The 17,041-nt window shown below is 42.4% G+C and overlaps 1 protein-coding gene across 3 annotated transcripts in view; it reads right to left on the reverse strand.

The window, feature by feature from the left end:
* NR3C2 (nuclear receptor subfamily 3 group C member 2) overlaps positions 1–16,602 on the reverse strand; it is a 363,201-nt gene extending 346,599 nt beyond the window's left edge. Inside the window, exons 1-2 of one of the 3 annotated variants that reach the window (XM_055276070.2) lie at positions 15,579–16,602; positions 6,178–7,936 (exon numbers count right to left, since the gene is read on the reverse strand). In XM_055276070.2, coding sequence (XP_055132045.1) covers positions 6,178–7,934 — 1,757 coding nt within the window. In that variant the 5' untranslated portion in view covers positions 7,935–7,936; positions 15,579–16,602. Of the gene's footprint in view, positions 1–6,177; positions 7,944–15,578 lie in introns of those variants that run through there. The other 2 variants (XM_055276066.2, XM_055276067.2) reach the window with 2 other exon arrangements.
* Between the last annotated feature and the right edge of the window lie 439 nt (positions 16,603–17,041).

The following is a 17,041-nucleotide window of genomic DNA, read 5'->3' on the forward strand; positions in this document are numbered from 1 at the left end:
CCAAATTAAGTACAAATTTCTTAGTGTAAGTTTCAAGTTCAACTCCCTTCTAGTTCCAACTAGCCTCTACCAGGTTTTCTCACCCCCAACCCCGACATCGCAGCCCACCATGTGGCTCAACCATACTCAGTGTTTTCTCCCCATCTCCAGGATTTTGCTCACAGAGTTCCCTCCTCCAGTAAGTACCCACTGCCCACTCCCTGCAAGATTTTCAATGCTAAGTGTAAATACCAACTCCGATCATCCCCCACCTCCCCATTTTCCAACACTTGCCCATATAACCTCTCCCTGCCAGAATATCTAAAGTCAATTTTACCACTTATGAGCCAAATTTCAGTTTCATATCAGAGTTTTCATATATTTATCTCAAAAACTCCTAATATATAAGGTGAATATTCATTACATACCAATGAAGTATTCATCAGAAATGAAATTAAGTCATAGCCACAGTTATGAATCCAGACAGCCAGCTATTATCTCATACTCCCTCCCTAAGGTATTAACTTTTTAAGCATTCAAATTACTTTTTGTTTGTCCTGTTTCCTTCCTTAAACTACAGTTTTCTATTTCTAGCATAAAATACAAACAATTTCCACCACTTTTCTACATAAAAATTTTGGCCTTAGCCATACCACTAACAATCATAAATCCAGAAGTTTCTAGAGCATAAATTAACAAGTACTTATATGTAATTACATTTTAACTTCATCACTACCTTACTATATAAGGAACAAAATAACTCTTAAAACTAAAAAGAAATCCTATACTTCACAAGTTTAAAACCAGAGACCCTAATGTTTAAAATGAAGACAGTATCCATTTAACATGCTTTTATTTTTCCTCGGTTTTCATTAATAAATGTTGGAATGTCATCAAAGATATCCAAGTTAATGGCTATATTTAAATGCAATCAAGAAGCTAATATTTTTCTCTCAATTTGAATTTAGTAAATGAAACAAAATGATATATTATTTAGCAGTGGGAGTAAATTTTTATCAGCAAATGAACAGCACAAAACTAAAGCAACAGCTGAAAGTGAAGAAAAAAGTATTACTTTGCAGAAAAACATAATGACATCAAAGTATGAAGAGAAGCAGAGTGTTGCTCCTAAATTAGTGGTGATCAATATAACATCTGCTATTACTCTAACATTCCAAGGACAGAAAAGGTCAGACACACCTAGAATTTCAATATTGCAAAAGGCAATATGGAATATCAAATCTATAAGTAATTATCTCCATAGTAAGAACTTTACATTCAAAAGTCTAAGTCCGTAGTATGTCACTGGTATGAAAACTGCATTAAGTTGAATAATTTGAGGTTATCTAACTGAAACCATGGCTTTTATCTCAGCATCATTTTTAAAGTATGATGTAAATAATAAACCAATATTTTAGATGATAAGAGGCAGATATACTGACATATAAACCTATGATATTTGTGATGTTTAAAAATGAAACTCACAAAAGTACACTGTACATAGTGATTTGTGTATTATAAAACACTTAATTTTTTTATTATCACCACTCTTCCCAGAAATATCACAAGTGAATGAAAAATGAATATCAGGAGAAACAACTCTCATTTTAAAATAATTTATAAAAATATTTAAAATATTTACCTGGTGAAATTCTAGGTATATTAGCAATTTCAAAATCAAAATATTATGAGACAAATAATAAGTAAAAGAAAGTTACATGTTTTCATTCCCAAATGACCTAAGCAATGCTGTAATGGATTTATGCATTAGAGTAAGCACCAATACACACTCTCTCTCTCTCAGACACACACCCCACCATTCTTTCAGACATTGCATTACATAGAAATATTTACATCTCAACTGTTTATCCTGAAAGTTTAGCAAAAGGGCAAACTTTGTCACAAACTCCCCGAATTCTGATGTTTGGTTTGTCATATAATGTGAGTTTCAAGGAAACTTCAGGGGCAATTGAAAAATAAAAGAATAAATATAGGTTATTTACTAAACTGTTTCATTCTATTGTGAAAAAAAAAAATCAGCACATATTAAGATAAATACCTAATTACTGGTCTTGTAACCTACCAAAATATGCCCTTTGAAATAGTAAACTTTACATTTAAAAGTCTAAGTCAATGTTAGCCCTGTGTTATGATGCTATCAAAGTGACTATGACTATCGCCATAAACAGCCAGTGTTATGTCAACAGAAATGCCCTGTTTCCATGAGGAATTGTGTAAATAAGAAGAACAAGGAATTCATAGTAAGTTTCAGAGTTTATTTTTTTTAAATCTGGTTTTAAAAAAACACAACTGCTCCTCTTTTCAAGTAAAATCATAGATCGCCCCTCCTCATTTTTACTTTAAAATGGCAAACGGAAATGATATTTTTCTCCCCAGACTACCCTGAAAACCATGAAGCTAGACTTGAGAATACAAAATACTTGAAACTAGATTAGCAAGTATGTTAAAGGATACTCTATTTTGATTCTTCAAAGGAAATTACACTGGCAGCTTTGGGGGCGTATAAGTGATTAGCAAAATGATTAGTTCAACTTAATCACTTTAAAATGAAGAAACTGAGGCTCAGAGCGGTTTTGTTGATGTCCAAGCAGACAGAGGAGTTCTAATCCACCTGACACAACTAGGTCCGGCGTCCATTCTAAGGGCTTTACATTTAGCTTTGTCATAATTTACTTTACAATTTGGCACTCAGACAATCCATTCACTGGAAATTATTAACAGATGACTTTCGTTGCCACTCTCACAGAATGCCCACAGACCGAAATAAAGACAACACACATCTCACAGCCATTACTCATTTCTGTCAGTTTAAAACATTAACCTGGGCAAGAATCATTTTTCCTATTTGAATAGGATACTCCTTCCTCAAAATAATATTCAGTAACACTAATACAAATAATGTAATATCTTCTTTCTTCATTAACCTCCAAAGAGTGTATAGAAGAGAACAGACCAGCAGTACTCAGCTTCTGGATCTCAGAACTCTTTTTTATTCTTAAAAAGTATGAAGGATCCTAAAGAGCATTTGTTTATGTGAGTTATAGTTATTGCTACTGAATTGGAAATTAAAACTAAATTAAATTAAAAATTAAAACTAATATTAAATTAGTTTAAATTAAAAATGAAAACAAATGTTTTAAAATCATTTAAAAATAAGTCATTGCATATTAACAATACAAAAACTGTTTATGAAACAGTATTTCCCCAAACAAAAATCCTTAGTGAGAAGAGTAGCACTGTTTAACATTTTTGCAAGACTACTGTCACACTTAATGGGAGACTGCTGGATTTTCATTGCTACATGTGGTGCTATGTTTTTCTTCAAGTACATAAAGAAAATCTCATCTCATATAGATATGTTGTTGGGAAAGGGGAAGAATATTTTAATGGTCATTTCAGATAATTGTAGGTATGAAACTTTGATACTATACTGAAAATTAACACTGAATAGTTCCTTAAAGGTTAGTTTCAATGTGGAATCTGAAACAATATCAGTGAACTTTTTGTGCAAGATTATATCAATATCCATTGGTCTGTGTTCCATTTTGAGTGGATATTTTAACAAAGCATGATTTCTGACTGTGTGAACTTCCTTGAAAAGGTCTCAGGAACCCTCAAACCATGATTTGAGATCTACCAGAAAATACTGTAGTTCAAGGTTCAACCTAATGATGAAGGATACTATTAAACCTAGAAGCAGTATACACTGCCTTGATCCTTTATGATATTTAATTCATTAACCTATTCAACATTCCCTGAAATGAGTTATCATCATATTTTAAGAAACAGGCAAAAAGGTTGGGTTTTTTGTTCAAAATAAGAGACTAAGGATGATACTTGGACGAGGTTAAATTAAATATTTTAACATGTAGACTGAACTCTAGAAAAACAACGAAATTTCCTCTGATCCTTGAGCTTTTACTCTGATAATCATCACAACAAATAGGTTTGGATACTATTCACCAAGAGAAGCTGTAACGAATCATTAATCTATAAGACATATGAAATCACATTAGAGCTTTAAAGTTTTTAGGGAATTTAGCTAGGCACAAAACTAGTATGCATAGAAGCAGAATGAATCCCTGTTGACTGTATTAACAAATACATAAGGAATTTTGGAATACTCAAGAGGAGGCACAAGACAACGCTTCCTGTGCCTACGAATGCAGGATAGGCTCAAGGTCACTAATTCACATGTCTAAGGCTATGCATGGGTCATTGGACCATCAGGAGGGCTTCTTGAGTGGAGCATGAAAACTACATTTAAAATAGTAGAAATAGGGATATAGAACAAACATAAGAGACAATCATTTGAGCTTACTGCATCTGTAATATTTTTACCAGAAACATCATTACTCAAAGCAATAGTTTTCAAAAATAAAAAAGCATAAATAGAACTGTAATAACAAAGGTATAGTGCATAATCATTTTTAAAAAATGAGTTTAATCATAAGAGATTATCAAATATTTACTTTAACGAGTGCTTAAATATTTTAAGTATTTCTTTATAAGATTCTGTGGAATTTCATACAATGAAGAAAAAGAAAACTAAAAATATGAAAACTAAAAATTATAAAACCATTTCATAATAGCTAAAACATATACGATGCATACTAACATATCAAAAGGAATTCAAAGTATTTCTCATAAATTAACTCATTTAAATTATCTTAACTACCTTTGAGATGGGTACTATTTAATCCCTTTATACAGTTGAGAAAACTAAACAATTAAGTAGCAGAGTTGGGATTTCAACCAGTTATGCTGCTAACTATCAAGCTATACTACCTCATACCAGCTCACTAAAAACATCATTTACAAAAATATTCACAACACATGAAAAAATGTCCTTCTCTAAAAGTAAAGCAAAGCACTAGCAGTAAAACACATGCTCAGTTTGGTTCTGATGGCAGCCATGCTATCTCATGCCTTGTGTTAGAGCTTATAATTTAAGAGACAGCATTAGAATATGATTAAATAGTTCATGCTGTGGGGAGACTATAAAAATGTATCCTTTATGAAATGTTTGCTTCCATAAGCAAGAAAAACAAGGTTTGAGGCAATGACAATGAAAAGAATACATACAGTTTTTGCTTTTGGTTTGGAAAAAAAATGAATAGGAGAAAGCCACAGCAATACATGTAAACCCTATATCCTGTTAATGGGATGGACATATTCCCCACAAAATAATTTTTAATGAAATAAAGGAAACTATCCACATAGTTCTGGATGCCAAAGGAATGAACTATACCAAGGAAATCTATTCTTTATATAGTCCATAAAGGAATAATTTATCACAACCATGTAATAAAAACAGTACTGAAGCAAAGTCCAATCCAAGTATTCACTGTATAACTTAGAACCACCCTTTATAGTCATATCTAAAACCTCTTCCTTGTTTTTTCTAAATATATACAACATGCTATCTGCAACAAGGAAAGCCAAGAGATATTTTACAGTAAATAAAATATGTCTTCGTGCAGATCTGAAAAGTTATAAATATACCAATTCAAAACTGTAGTGACATATTTCACTTCCAATATAAGTAAGAAAGCAAGATTGTCCACTTAGTAATTTTAGATATGCTGAGTCTTTAAAAGCTCTCAACAGTTAAGGAAATGATTTATTTGTATTGAAAAACCACAAGTTTCATATAATTAACCTACCTAGAAAAGGGCAGAAGGGAGGGAAGCTTGTGGGTAACAGATACAGGATTCAATTTTAGTTTTCACAACCGATGAAGTGATGATTAATAAAGAAAGCCATAATAAAAAAAAGGACTAAGACCACAAATAAACTAACTTAAAGCAATTTTAGTAAACCAGTAAACAGCTAAAGGAAAAAAAATCTAGTACTAGTCTGCTAAATTACTGTATTTACATAGTAACTGGCAGTAAAACAAATTTTCCAAACACGTAAAACAGGCAATGGGGAGTGGGGGACACCTACATATGCCCCTTCAAAATCAACGCAAATATTTTCTAAGACATTTTAAGAATGTTTTTTCCCTCTACTTCAAAAAAATAACATTGTATCAACATGCAAAGGGGAGCACCATATGACCATCCTTAAAACAGTAATCTGAAATGTGTTTAAATTTATTGATTGTAAAGATAATGCTACCCTTCAACATGTATAAAGCCATGACTTCCAAAAAAATGGAGAAAACCAACTTACCTTGATACATTTTCTGGAATGTATTCTAAGACCGGATACCCATCACTTCTTCTAGACGACAGGTCGCCGTGTGATTTCCATGACTCCACTAAAGTATTGACAGGAGGAAAGGAACTCAGGTGTTGGAAAGATTGGTCTCTAGCTGATCGTGATAAAGATATTGTACCTTGAGCACCAATCCTGTAGTGGAAGGACTGTCCACCTGAATTCACCCCAACAATAGCAGAGGAAGGGATGCTGGCCTCTGGGTAATAGCTCCCGTCATCTGGTTCTTGTTTAATACCCATTGGGAATCCGCTGCCTTCACAGTTACCATCAAAGCCGGGCACAGGTGGTCCTAAAATTCCTGATAGGGAATAATAGTCTTTATCATCCATAAAGGAAAAATACGAGCCATCCATAAATGGAAATGGGTTTACTGTTGGATTCCCTTTAAAAGAGGTGCCTGAACATGAATGCTTGGTTGATTCTTGCTTTATTGGTACTGAGAATGAAGAATCTGAATTTATTTTGCTATTTCCTCCTAGACATGAGCTGCTAAAAGCTCCATCTGGTTCTGGTTTTATGTACTGGACAATATTAAGCTGGCCAGTCACACCATTTGAGATGGCACTCTCTACTTCCTCAGTCTTAGGAAAAGGGACCTCTTGAGCACCTTTCTCCTGTGTGTCTGGACTGGGAACCACATCCCGCGATATACTGGATCCAGCAGAGGTGCCAGAAGCAGTGTAGCTGAAGGCATTGTTTACAGGGCTACAGATAGATCCCACAGTACTGGCTGCCGGACTGGAAAGCGTGGATCTGTTATTAGTGTTGGAAGGGCTGGAAACAGAGCACCTTGAGTTGTTAATATTTGCAGGGCTAGACACAGAGGATCTCAGAGTGACATTATTGGGACTGGAGACTGGAGATTTTACACTGCAGTGACTTGGAGGGCTGGAAATTGAGGATTTCATGCTACTTAATGGACTTGAGAGAGGAGAGCCCACATTGCTAGCATGTGCAGGGCTGTGCGACCTGGAGCCTCGATTTTCAACATTAGGGGAGCATGTCAGAGGAGTTCCCTGGGTGATTGGGCTATGCACTGGAAAATTGCCAAAGCTGGCTGTGGTGGAGGACACAGAGTTGATTCCAGCAGGGCTGCAAACCGAAGATGTCATGTTCAGAGGGCTGCAAACAGATGGGCTTTTCTCATGACACATGATAGGGCTTTTAACAATGGCGCGCATGACGCCACCATTCACGGAGCTCCCAGAGTCAGACATAAATGATCTCAAGGGCCTGTTCACACAACTTAGGGTGGAAGGACGATGGCCATTTCCTTTGTAAAATTTCACCAGCTGTTCAACATTCTGATAAATCTTAGCTGGACTCATGCTTCCTTGTTGGTTCTGCTGCTCATAGGAGTAGTCAGCATCTCTTACAGAATCCATATACAAACCCATGGACTCAGCTACAGTTGCTGAAAGTTCCTTAGATTCCAGCTCAGTTTTAATATCAGATGTTAAAATCCCAGGCCGATTATTGTCTTGCTGAAGGCAAGGGAGTAGTTCGTGTTTTTCTTTGCTGCTTCCTTGAGTACTGTTGTTTGGAATAGCACCGGAAACACAGCTTACGTTGACAATGTCCATGTAGTTATTCTCATCGGTCCTCTCTGTAGGTCCCAGGGAAGAATGCTCCACAGCTTGAGAAACTTGACCCCACCGTCTTTCCATATCTAGACCTTCAGGGAGACTGTGGTAGCCTTTGGTCTCCATCGCTAACAAATAAATTTACATTAAAAAATGAGAGTCAGTTATAGCAATATTACTCTAAAAGACATTCTAAAATTGCATTTACTAAGCCACAAAACATATTCTACTTATTATAAGCAACATTTCTAGCTAATTTAAAACTGTTACCTTTTTGGATGCTGACACAACAGAGTATTGACTACAGATTGTCCAGATGTCAGAACAAGAAAAGCGATCATATAAAACTGTTTTGGATCTAAATAAAAGTAACATGTTTGCTATAATACAGTCTTTAGAGTCTGCAAAAAATATTTACAATTGTTAACTTATCAGATATTCAAAGTAATCCTGGGAATTGTTAAGGCAGGCAAAAAAAGGAAACTGAGGACTTAGTGAAGTGGGTGGCTTGCCCAAAGTCAAAGACATAGTGACAAAGTTGGGTTTAAATCTAAATCTTCTGACTCCAATGCCTCTGGAGTCTTTGGATCATATAGAAGCTGCCTTCCATATTTAATACATGGCCTTGTTAAAAACAATATGGAAATGTAATTAAAGTTACTCTTTCCAAACATAAACATACCAAGTGAATTATCATAGGAAAAATAATTTTTTATTTTTTTTGAAGTAAGACTCTCTTTAGTGATGAAGATAATTTAATGTCAGTTCTGAAAAGATCTATATATTCTGATTAAGATGGTCCATATCTCAGAAGGGCTGTATGACAACTCAGGAATGTCCAGTGTCTTCTGTGTATTTCAGTACTGGCAAGGACTTGGACATGCACCCTGACCTGTGCATGGTACCAGTGGTACCTCTGCTAGAACGGCTGCCAACAACCAGAAATGTTTACTCTTAATGGTAAATGGAGACTTTTGAGAGGAGCCCTGAAAAGGTAAGCATTCATTCATTCATTCAACAATATTTACCAAGTGCTTGCTACATCCTTGGCCTTAGACCAGTGAGTGAATAGGCAGTGATAAACAAAAGAGACACAATCCCCATCCTCAAGCAACCCACAAGGTTGTTTCAGATATATAACCATATCCATGCGCTCTGTAGATCAACTTACTTCACAGACCGAATCTTCATAATAGGCTATATTGATATAATTCTTACCCATATAATTTAATGCAGTATTGCAAGCTTCTTGCATATATTAATTCATTTATCCTTACACACAACCCTGAATGACTGATAAAAGTATTATCCAAATAATATAAGTGTGAAAACTGAGGCACCAGACACACAACTAAGTGTTGGAGCTGCAATTTCATCACAAGTCTCTCTCTACACAGTTTCTCAATCTTGGCACATTGACATTTTGGGCCTGATAATTCTTAGTTGTGGAGGTCTGCCCAATGCATTGTTAAGGCGTTTAGCAGTATCCCTAACCCCTACCCACTAGATGCCAGTAGCATTCCGTCTCCCCAGTTCTGACAACTGAAAATGTCTCCAGACATTACCAAACTCCCATGGGGGGCAAAATCACCCTTAGCTGACAACCACCATTCTAAAGAAACATATCTTAAAGGAAATTAACTCACTCAGTAAAATTTTTAACATTTTAGTATTTTAAAACTCTTAAAATCTGTATTATGCATTTTTCAAACATTTCAAAGTCTGTAAACAATCTATGGCCCAATAAAAGTTCTGATCTAAAAGATGCTGTTTCTGCCATTCTATACACAAGTTTTATTTTAGGCCTCTCATCCTTTCCCCTCTGTCACTATCTCCACCCTGCCTACTTTCCCTTCGTTTAAAACAAAAACAAAAAACAAAAAACAGGAAGTTCTTCTGTTACAGAACACGTATTAACATTGAAAAATAATGCTACTAAATAAATTTGCATTAGCTAAATCTTAGCTGGACTCATAAATAAATTTGCATTAGATAGCACAAAGCCCTATGAAGAAATTTAATGTCCAAATTGTCCAAGTATTATAATTACCTCTTACTTTTCTGTGTTTTACGCTAGAGTTTACATTCTGAAAGGGCAGAAATGATCAATTTCACTACAGTATCCCAAGTGGATAGATTGAATAAATTTTCAACTATTATAATACCAATACTCAATTTCCAAATATTAAAATCTACCAATTATGCAGTATGTTTTCACTTAAAGAACATCCTATGAATTCCTAATCAAAAATCAATCATAAAACAGTAGAAAATAAATAAAATTACAAAGGTTGAGGTAGTTATCTATTAATAGTAATTCCAGCCAAAAAGTTTGGTGTGGATGAAAGCCAAGTAAAAGTTGATAGAAAACTAAACTAAAAAACAGTGAATTGGGATCTAAATAGCTAAGACTGGCCTTTTATGCTTCACTAAAAAACCATTTAGTCATAGCTATGTATTGAAAAATAGCAGTAAATATTATGTGCTGCTTCTATTTCTACCTAAGAATATTTTGTCTTCCCCATACTAAAGATGAATGACTGTATAGCTAAGGTATAAATGGTTCAGATCCAAATCCGTTAACAACACAATAAATATGTCTATTTGTATTCAAAACTGAACACTTTCTGTACATCTCTCCCCCCACACACCCCCCCAATTCACATTCACTGTCTTGGCAAACTGCACCACCATCTAACCAGATGCCTGGAAGTTACTCTTGTCTCAACAACTTTACCTGAAGGCCTTCACTGGCACACTCTGCCTCACTCACATAGCCTCATTCTCTTCCTGGTCATAGACAAGAGGGCTCTCTGTCCTATGTCTGAAGGCGGACCCCCACCCAGACCCCTCTCCAAAACCCATTCTCCAAATTGTCTTTTGGGAAGGGCGGTCCACTCTTGGCTTTTTTGAAATTTCCCTATATAAATTTGCATACCAAAACCTCTGGGAGATTCTGTTTACTTTTTAATCCAGCATTCCTCAAATAATTGACCACTGCACCTTTTTCTCAAAGAACATCTACTAAGATTCTGCACTTTTCGGCACTCTGCTCTAAAGCAAGAACCATATCCCACATTTGTGAGGCTACAGAAGACCTGAAGAGAATCTATACGGGAGATGATGGGCACCAAAGACAGTCTTACTGGACAAGGTAGCACCTTATCAGCTAACATCATACAGCTGATCACAAGTTTCCAAGTCCTGTTTGGCTAACCTTGAACTCCCTTAATAACATAAAATAGGCTGTATTTCACCACATTATTGACAGGACTCTCATTAAGGAATTTCAAAAGGCTTTGCTGAAATCTAAATTACCTTGTTTAAGGTATTCTCATCTACCAACCTAATGCACCTCTCAACAAAGGAAACAATACAGATTGGCAATAGTCAAACACAAAAGAATACAAGACGTCTAGCATCTGCACGGCTTCTACGCAAACATTTTTTTAAGATCAGATATTTTTCAAATAGCATTATCGAAATATTTTATGTTGAGTCTCCCTAGTATTTTAATTAGTCTTTTCTGTAAACAAATGGGTCCAGTTAGGAATTTATTTCCTATGTCATCCAGGAAACCGAGGTTGTCTTTTTGCAACTGGCACAATGACCATGGCTTGAGCAGAATTTCAGTCAACCTGTACTTACTAGTGAATACTGAAAATACCAGTCGATGAATATGATCCTCATAGAACTTAATATCTAGAGGATAAAGAAAAAGTTTATGTTACTAAAGTATAAAATGAAGCAGATAGAGGTATACAAATCTAACTAACAAAAATCAGGCTTGCCTGCCTCACAATGGAAACCATACCAAAGATTCTCTTAGGACAAATGCAAAAAACATTATGAACTTTTAATTTTTATGCAAATGGGCCTCACCCCGAAACATAAAAAAAATTCACATAAGGAAAAGCACTGGTGGAGGTGCTACTTTAAGCCATACATATGCTCTCAAACACAAAAGAAATGCTGTTTTCACAAAGGAAAACCTTAAAGTTTTACGTTTTACAGTCTGTGTTAAATTGCCCTTTTCCATAAAGGAGTCCTTTTTTCGGGAATATTAACAAAGATCCTTGCGAATTTGTATTTTATCTGGAAACACTTTCACTTTTAGTATCCCCCAAAACCCAATCTCATCATGATGGAAATGATAGAAAAGGCATCATTTTTAATATTTATTTCACTATAAGATGGCACTTTAAAGACTAAGGCTTAAGAATCTCACAATCATCTCTAGACTGCATAGTTGTAAAAGTTCACTATATGTAACTATTTTTTGTCATTCTCCACTACATAACTATTATGTTCCTCTCTTTTATAGATGAGGTAAATGATAGAAATCTGCCCAAGGTCACCTAAGAGAGCGGGAGAACCAGTTAGAACTGAGCACACCTGATTTCTATTCACTCACCTAATTTACCAAGCCACTTGATCTTTCCAAAAATCGCCAAACAAAACTAAGCCTCCCTTAAAGGAAAAAACTCCACTTTAAATTATTTTTTAAAACTTCTCCTCTCAAGGTTTCCATGATCGCTGCCACGATGTCAAACATAAAATTAAAACTTCACAGCAGAACTTCACAGATGGAGAATGCTGTTATCATTACTATGTAAATATCATCAATAACAGCACCTAGAGAAATGGCAATACAAAATGTTAAGAAGCAATTTGGTGCCTTTAAAATTCGGCGGTTTCAAAAGCTCGTCTGCTATCAAAAGTTTTCCTAACTCCTATGTCATAATAAATAATTAAAACTGATGGTGCCATAAACCATTATTATTTAAACCTGGTCTTTTTAAATTGAGTAGGCAAAGCCACGCACCTAAAAATTCAGTAGCAGAGTAAGGATGCCACCAAAAGAAGCTTCGTCCCTTCTCCCTTGCCCTTAAAATTCCAACTGATGCCATAGGAAGCGTAGCCTGTCTCAAGAGTTTCGCGAATGCTAACGAACGGGAAATGCACGAATTTCCAGAGCCCCTTTTATACAGGATCTATTAGGATCTATATCTCCTTCAACTGCCCTTATCCGCTACACCTCCGGCTGAGATTTGGGAACTTCCGCAATTGATAAAGAAATATTATTCAAACGTCCTTTAAAAATTGTACAGGGAAAATGATCCGAAATTCATCTTTGGGTAAAGGGAAGGGTGGTAGACCTCCCACTGCCAAAGGCAGTTAAAAGCTGCTAGTTAGAGGGCATTTATCCAAAGTGGCCAAACTTTCCCAAAATAGTCCTCTGGCGGCCAAAGGGGGAGAAAAGTGGAAAACCAAAACAAAACAACAAGCACACAGCACCATACTGACTGTGCCTCCGGATTACGCAGCCACTTCTCCCTGCAAAGTGCACGCTCCCGCGCCGCGGCCGCACGCCGAGCAGGGCAAGCGGTGCCCCGCCGCGCGCCCCTACACACCTGCCTCGGCTGGGGTCCGTCTCTCGCCGTCTACCTGTTGCAGCGCTTGCCACCGCCACGAAACCCCTGCTGCGGAGCCCCCCTAAATCCAACCACATCCAGGCCAGCGAGTGCCGCTCTCCCTGCAGCGGGAGAGCCTGAGGCAGCAACGCTCTTGCACCCAGGTGACTGACTGCACGGGCTTCCTCTGAGCAGCCTGAAGTTGGCTCCCGTCTCCCGGGCCCAATGACACCCCGGGCGCGGAGGGGCTGAGAGGAGGGGGCAGGGGCAGGGCCAGGGCGGGCAAAAAAGGGAGGGAGAGAGGGCGGGCGAAAGCCCGGAGGGGGAGTGGGCCAGCTGGAGGGCTGGCCCTTTTAAAAGCGGGTCACATGTCCAGATAAAGTTCAGGTTGCTATCCCGCCCCCCTGAACCCTTCCTATTGGCCCGAAGAGAAGCAAGGCTCCACGCCGCACGGGTCAGGCGGGCTTCTTATTGGACAACCCAGGCTGTCAGTCACCAAGCGGGCGACATGACTGATACAAAGTTGCTGCGACACAGCCTGGACTCGGCAGCTTCCTTAAAGCCGCAGCCGCGGCGGGAGCTTGGGGTGCCGGGCGGTGGCTACATCAGGCGGCCTCCGCACGCTGCCCCCACCCCCATTGCTCGGCCGCCCCAAACTTGCTTACTTCTACCCTGCTCTCCTTTTGGCCGACCCCAGGATATCTGGAGAGATGTGAAAAGTGTGGTGACGCGGAAGAAGTCGGTTTTTCCGCGAGCAGTCAAAGTGTTGTCCCCTCACGCTCTCCACCTGCAGCTCCAGGTGAGCTGCAGCCCAGACCCTGGCACCGCCCAACAGCGTCCGCGCGCGGGGAGGACTCTGGGTGGGCTTCACCAGACCCTCGAGGTTCCTCTCCCAGACCCTTTCCACTGTCTCCAGAGTTACGTCTCAGCAGAGCAGCAGCAGCCTCAGCGAGCAAGACGATCACGTTCACTCGATTTGAATTTACTTGTTTTAACCGTGCTGGAAAAACCCTTTAAACACAGCCTTCCTCCCATCCCTTAGACTCCTAACACCAAAAAAAAAAAAAAAAAGAAAAAAAAGAAAGAAAGAAAGGAAAAAAGAAAAATGAAAGAAGTGCCAGGGTCAAGAGCTGCTCCTCTACTTCCTTATAATTTTGTCACTGTATTACTACTTTAGTATTGGATTTTTCCACTAGTTCAATTTGAAAGCAAGCTTACCATCGAGGATATTCACATTATAATGGGTGGAGGGGGTGGGTCACATAAGTGGGAGAAACAGACAGGAGGGGGGAAGGAACCAAACTGTTTTCTAAGGATCGGTTGTCTGCATGAAGAAATTTCGGTTTCCCTCCAACCGCCCCCTCCTCGATTCTCCTCCCGCCCACCCAAATGCTGCAGTTACTAAGCAAAAGGATGGGGTTCCTAACTTTGATTTCTAAGGACTTTTAGGCTCCGCATATAAGGCCCCGTTTTAGGCTCCCCGCTGGCCCGGAGTCAGCGTCAGTGACGTATACACCTAAATCTGGTCCCCCGGCCCTCCGCGACCCGCAGCCCGGCGGCGGCAGCTGTGCGGCCTCCCGCCTCACCCTCGCTTCGCGCCCGCCAAAGCCCGAGGCGGGGGACGGGGGGACACCCTGTGCCCAAAGGCCCCTCCTCTCCTTAACAGTTAGTTAAGCTTCGGGATTCCCGACCCCTAACCCAGGGCTGAGACTTGAACTCTCAGCCGCTCCAGTCAGGAACTCCCTGGAGATAGGGGCGACAGCGGCAGCGCCGCGAGCTGGTCCTGACACCCGACTCTAATGCCCCTCAGTCCCCAGCGCGGAACTGCCCCCGGCGTCCCCGCAGCCAGGAGTCCCCGCCGAGCGTCCCAACTTTCCCGCGGGGCCCACCGTCACGCGCACTCTCCCGGCCCAGCGAACTGGGCATCGATCGCACGCCAGCAGAGCGCGGGCGACGGGCGGGAGCAAGGGGAGTCCCTGACTTAGAGCCTGGGCACGCGAGGCGGCGGCGGCTCCGCAAGCGTTGCCAAATTATTCATTATTAAAGGAATGGACATGTCTCTTTTACTAAGTTTTTATCTCCTTTGAGGAGGGCCGGTCTTGCCCTGGATCTCAGCTTCTTGCAAAATCTAGGTTAGAACCGTGCAGGGGCAGCCGCCGCGATCGCTCACCCGCCACCCAGCACCCTTGCCCCAGGGCCGCCAGCGGGCAACTCGTCTCCTGCCCGCATCCCACCTCCGCTCCCCAACCCGCGCCCTCTGCCCTCGGCGCGCAACCTGCCTTGCCCGGGGCCGCCCCTGCGCTCTCCGGGCCCCCTCTCGCCGCTGTCAGCGCAAAGTGACTGTCGCTGCACTCACCTTTTCTAGGACATGGTGGGGAGGCTGGGGCGGGGGAAGGGGAACAGCTAGACTCCCGCCGCCGCTGCTGCCGCCACCGCCACCAGCAAGTCCAATGTTGGCTGATCGGCAATGAGGATGGAGAGGATGATAATCCCGGCAGTCGCCCTGCTGACGGTGGGTAGAGCAATAGTGCTGTTACCCTACAAGAGGCGGCGAGGCAGCGGCGCCAAATCGTGCAGAGGGGGACGCGGGCACCCGCCCGCCCCCAGCGGCGGCGGCCGGGCCTCTGGCGGGCCCCTCTCCCCGGGCTGCGCGTCCGCCCGGCGTTGACAGCGGCGTCCCTGGGAGCCGGGAAGTCCGGCAGGAGGATCCCGCGCCCGCCGCTCCGCAGCGCCACTCTCCGCGCCCCCTCCCCGGGCCCTGGGTGGCCGGTGACAGCTCGGGCGGCCGAGCGCGTGTGTGAGGGGGCGGTCGCAGGGGGAGCCTGCGCCCCCCTCCCCGGGTCACACCCTCAAGAGCGGGAGGAGGCGGCACCGCGTCCGGCCACCCGCGGGTGGGAAACGGGCAGGGGCGCCGGCGGCCACCCTCCCACTACGGCCACTGACAACCCGGAGGCCAAAGGAAAACTGAGCCCAAATGCACGCACCCCCTTCAGCCCTGCCCGCAGCCCTCCAAAGTCCGGCCCTGACCTCCCGCCCGGCCTCAGGTGCAGTTCCCACCTGCGGGGGGAGGCGAGGGCTGGGGACCTCGCGCGGGGGGCGGGAGGGAAAAGTTTTCTTTTCCTGCTCCTCGGCTGCCCACCCCGCCAGGCTGCTCCTCTCCCCGCCCCTCTCGGGCTCGCCGCGCCTCTGCCCCACCCCCGCCGTGGGGGGGCGCCGAGGAGGGAGCGGGCGTCTGTGCGCGGAGGCGTGCGGGGAGCTGGCTGGGGCGCGGCGGTCGCGACCGGTCCTCTCGCTCTGACAGCGGCTCAGACGCCCGCGGAGGCGGCTCGGCGGGGCAAGCCAAGGAAGGGGCCGAGCGCCAGGACCCCTCTTCCTCCGCTCGCGGCGCGCCGCGCGCCCCCGCGTCTCCTGGCGCGCCCCCGCGCCCTCGCGCCCGCCCGGGCAGACACCTACGCAGACGCGAAAGTGAAAGGGGGGCGACTGGGCCCGACAGGCGGGCGGCCGGCGGCGCGCGGGCACGCGGCGGGGGACGGAGGATGGATGGGTGAACCCGGATCCCGGGATTCTCTCGCGACCGCTGCCCCTCTGCGGAGCCTCCCCGGAGTCCCACGCCCCCACCTCGGCCACGGAGATCACCACGTCAGGAGATATGTATGCGTGTGCCTGTGTGTGCGCGCGTGTTCACGCGCGTGTGCGAGGTACGCTTCTGCCCCAGACTCTTGCCCCGCACCGTTACACACACCTTTAGATGGAAGATTGGGGGCTTGGGAGGGGGGAGAAGTGTGAGTGTCACTACCACTTACCGGCTCTCCTGCTGTG

The sequence above is a fragment of the Symphalangus syndactylus genome, chromosome 4, assembly GCF_028878055.3.
Source record: "Symphalangus syndactylus isolate Jambi chromosome 4, NHGRI_mSymSyn1-v2.1_pri, whole genome shotgun sequence".
NCBI lineage: Eukaryota > Metazoa > Chordata > Mammalia > Primates > Hylobatidae > Symphalangus > Symphalangus syndactylus.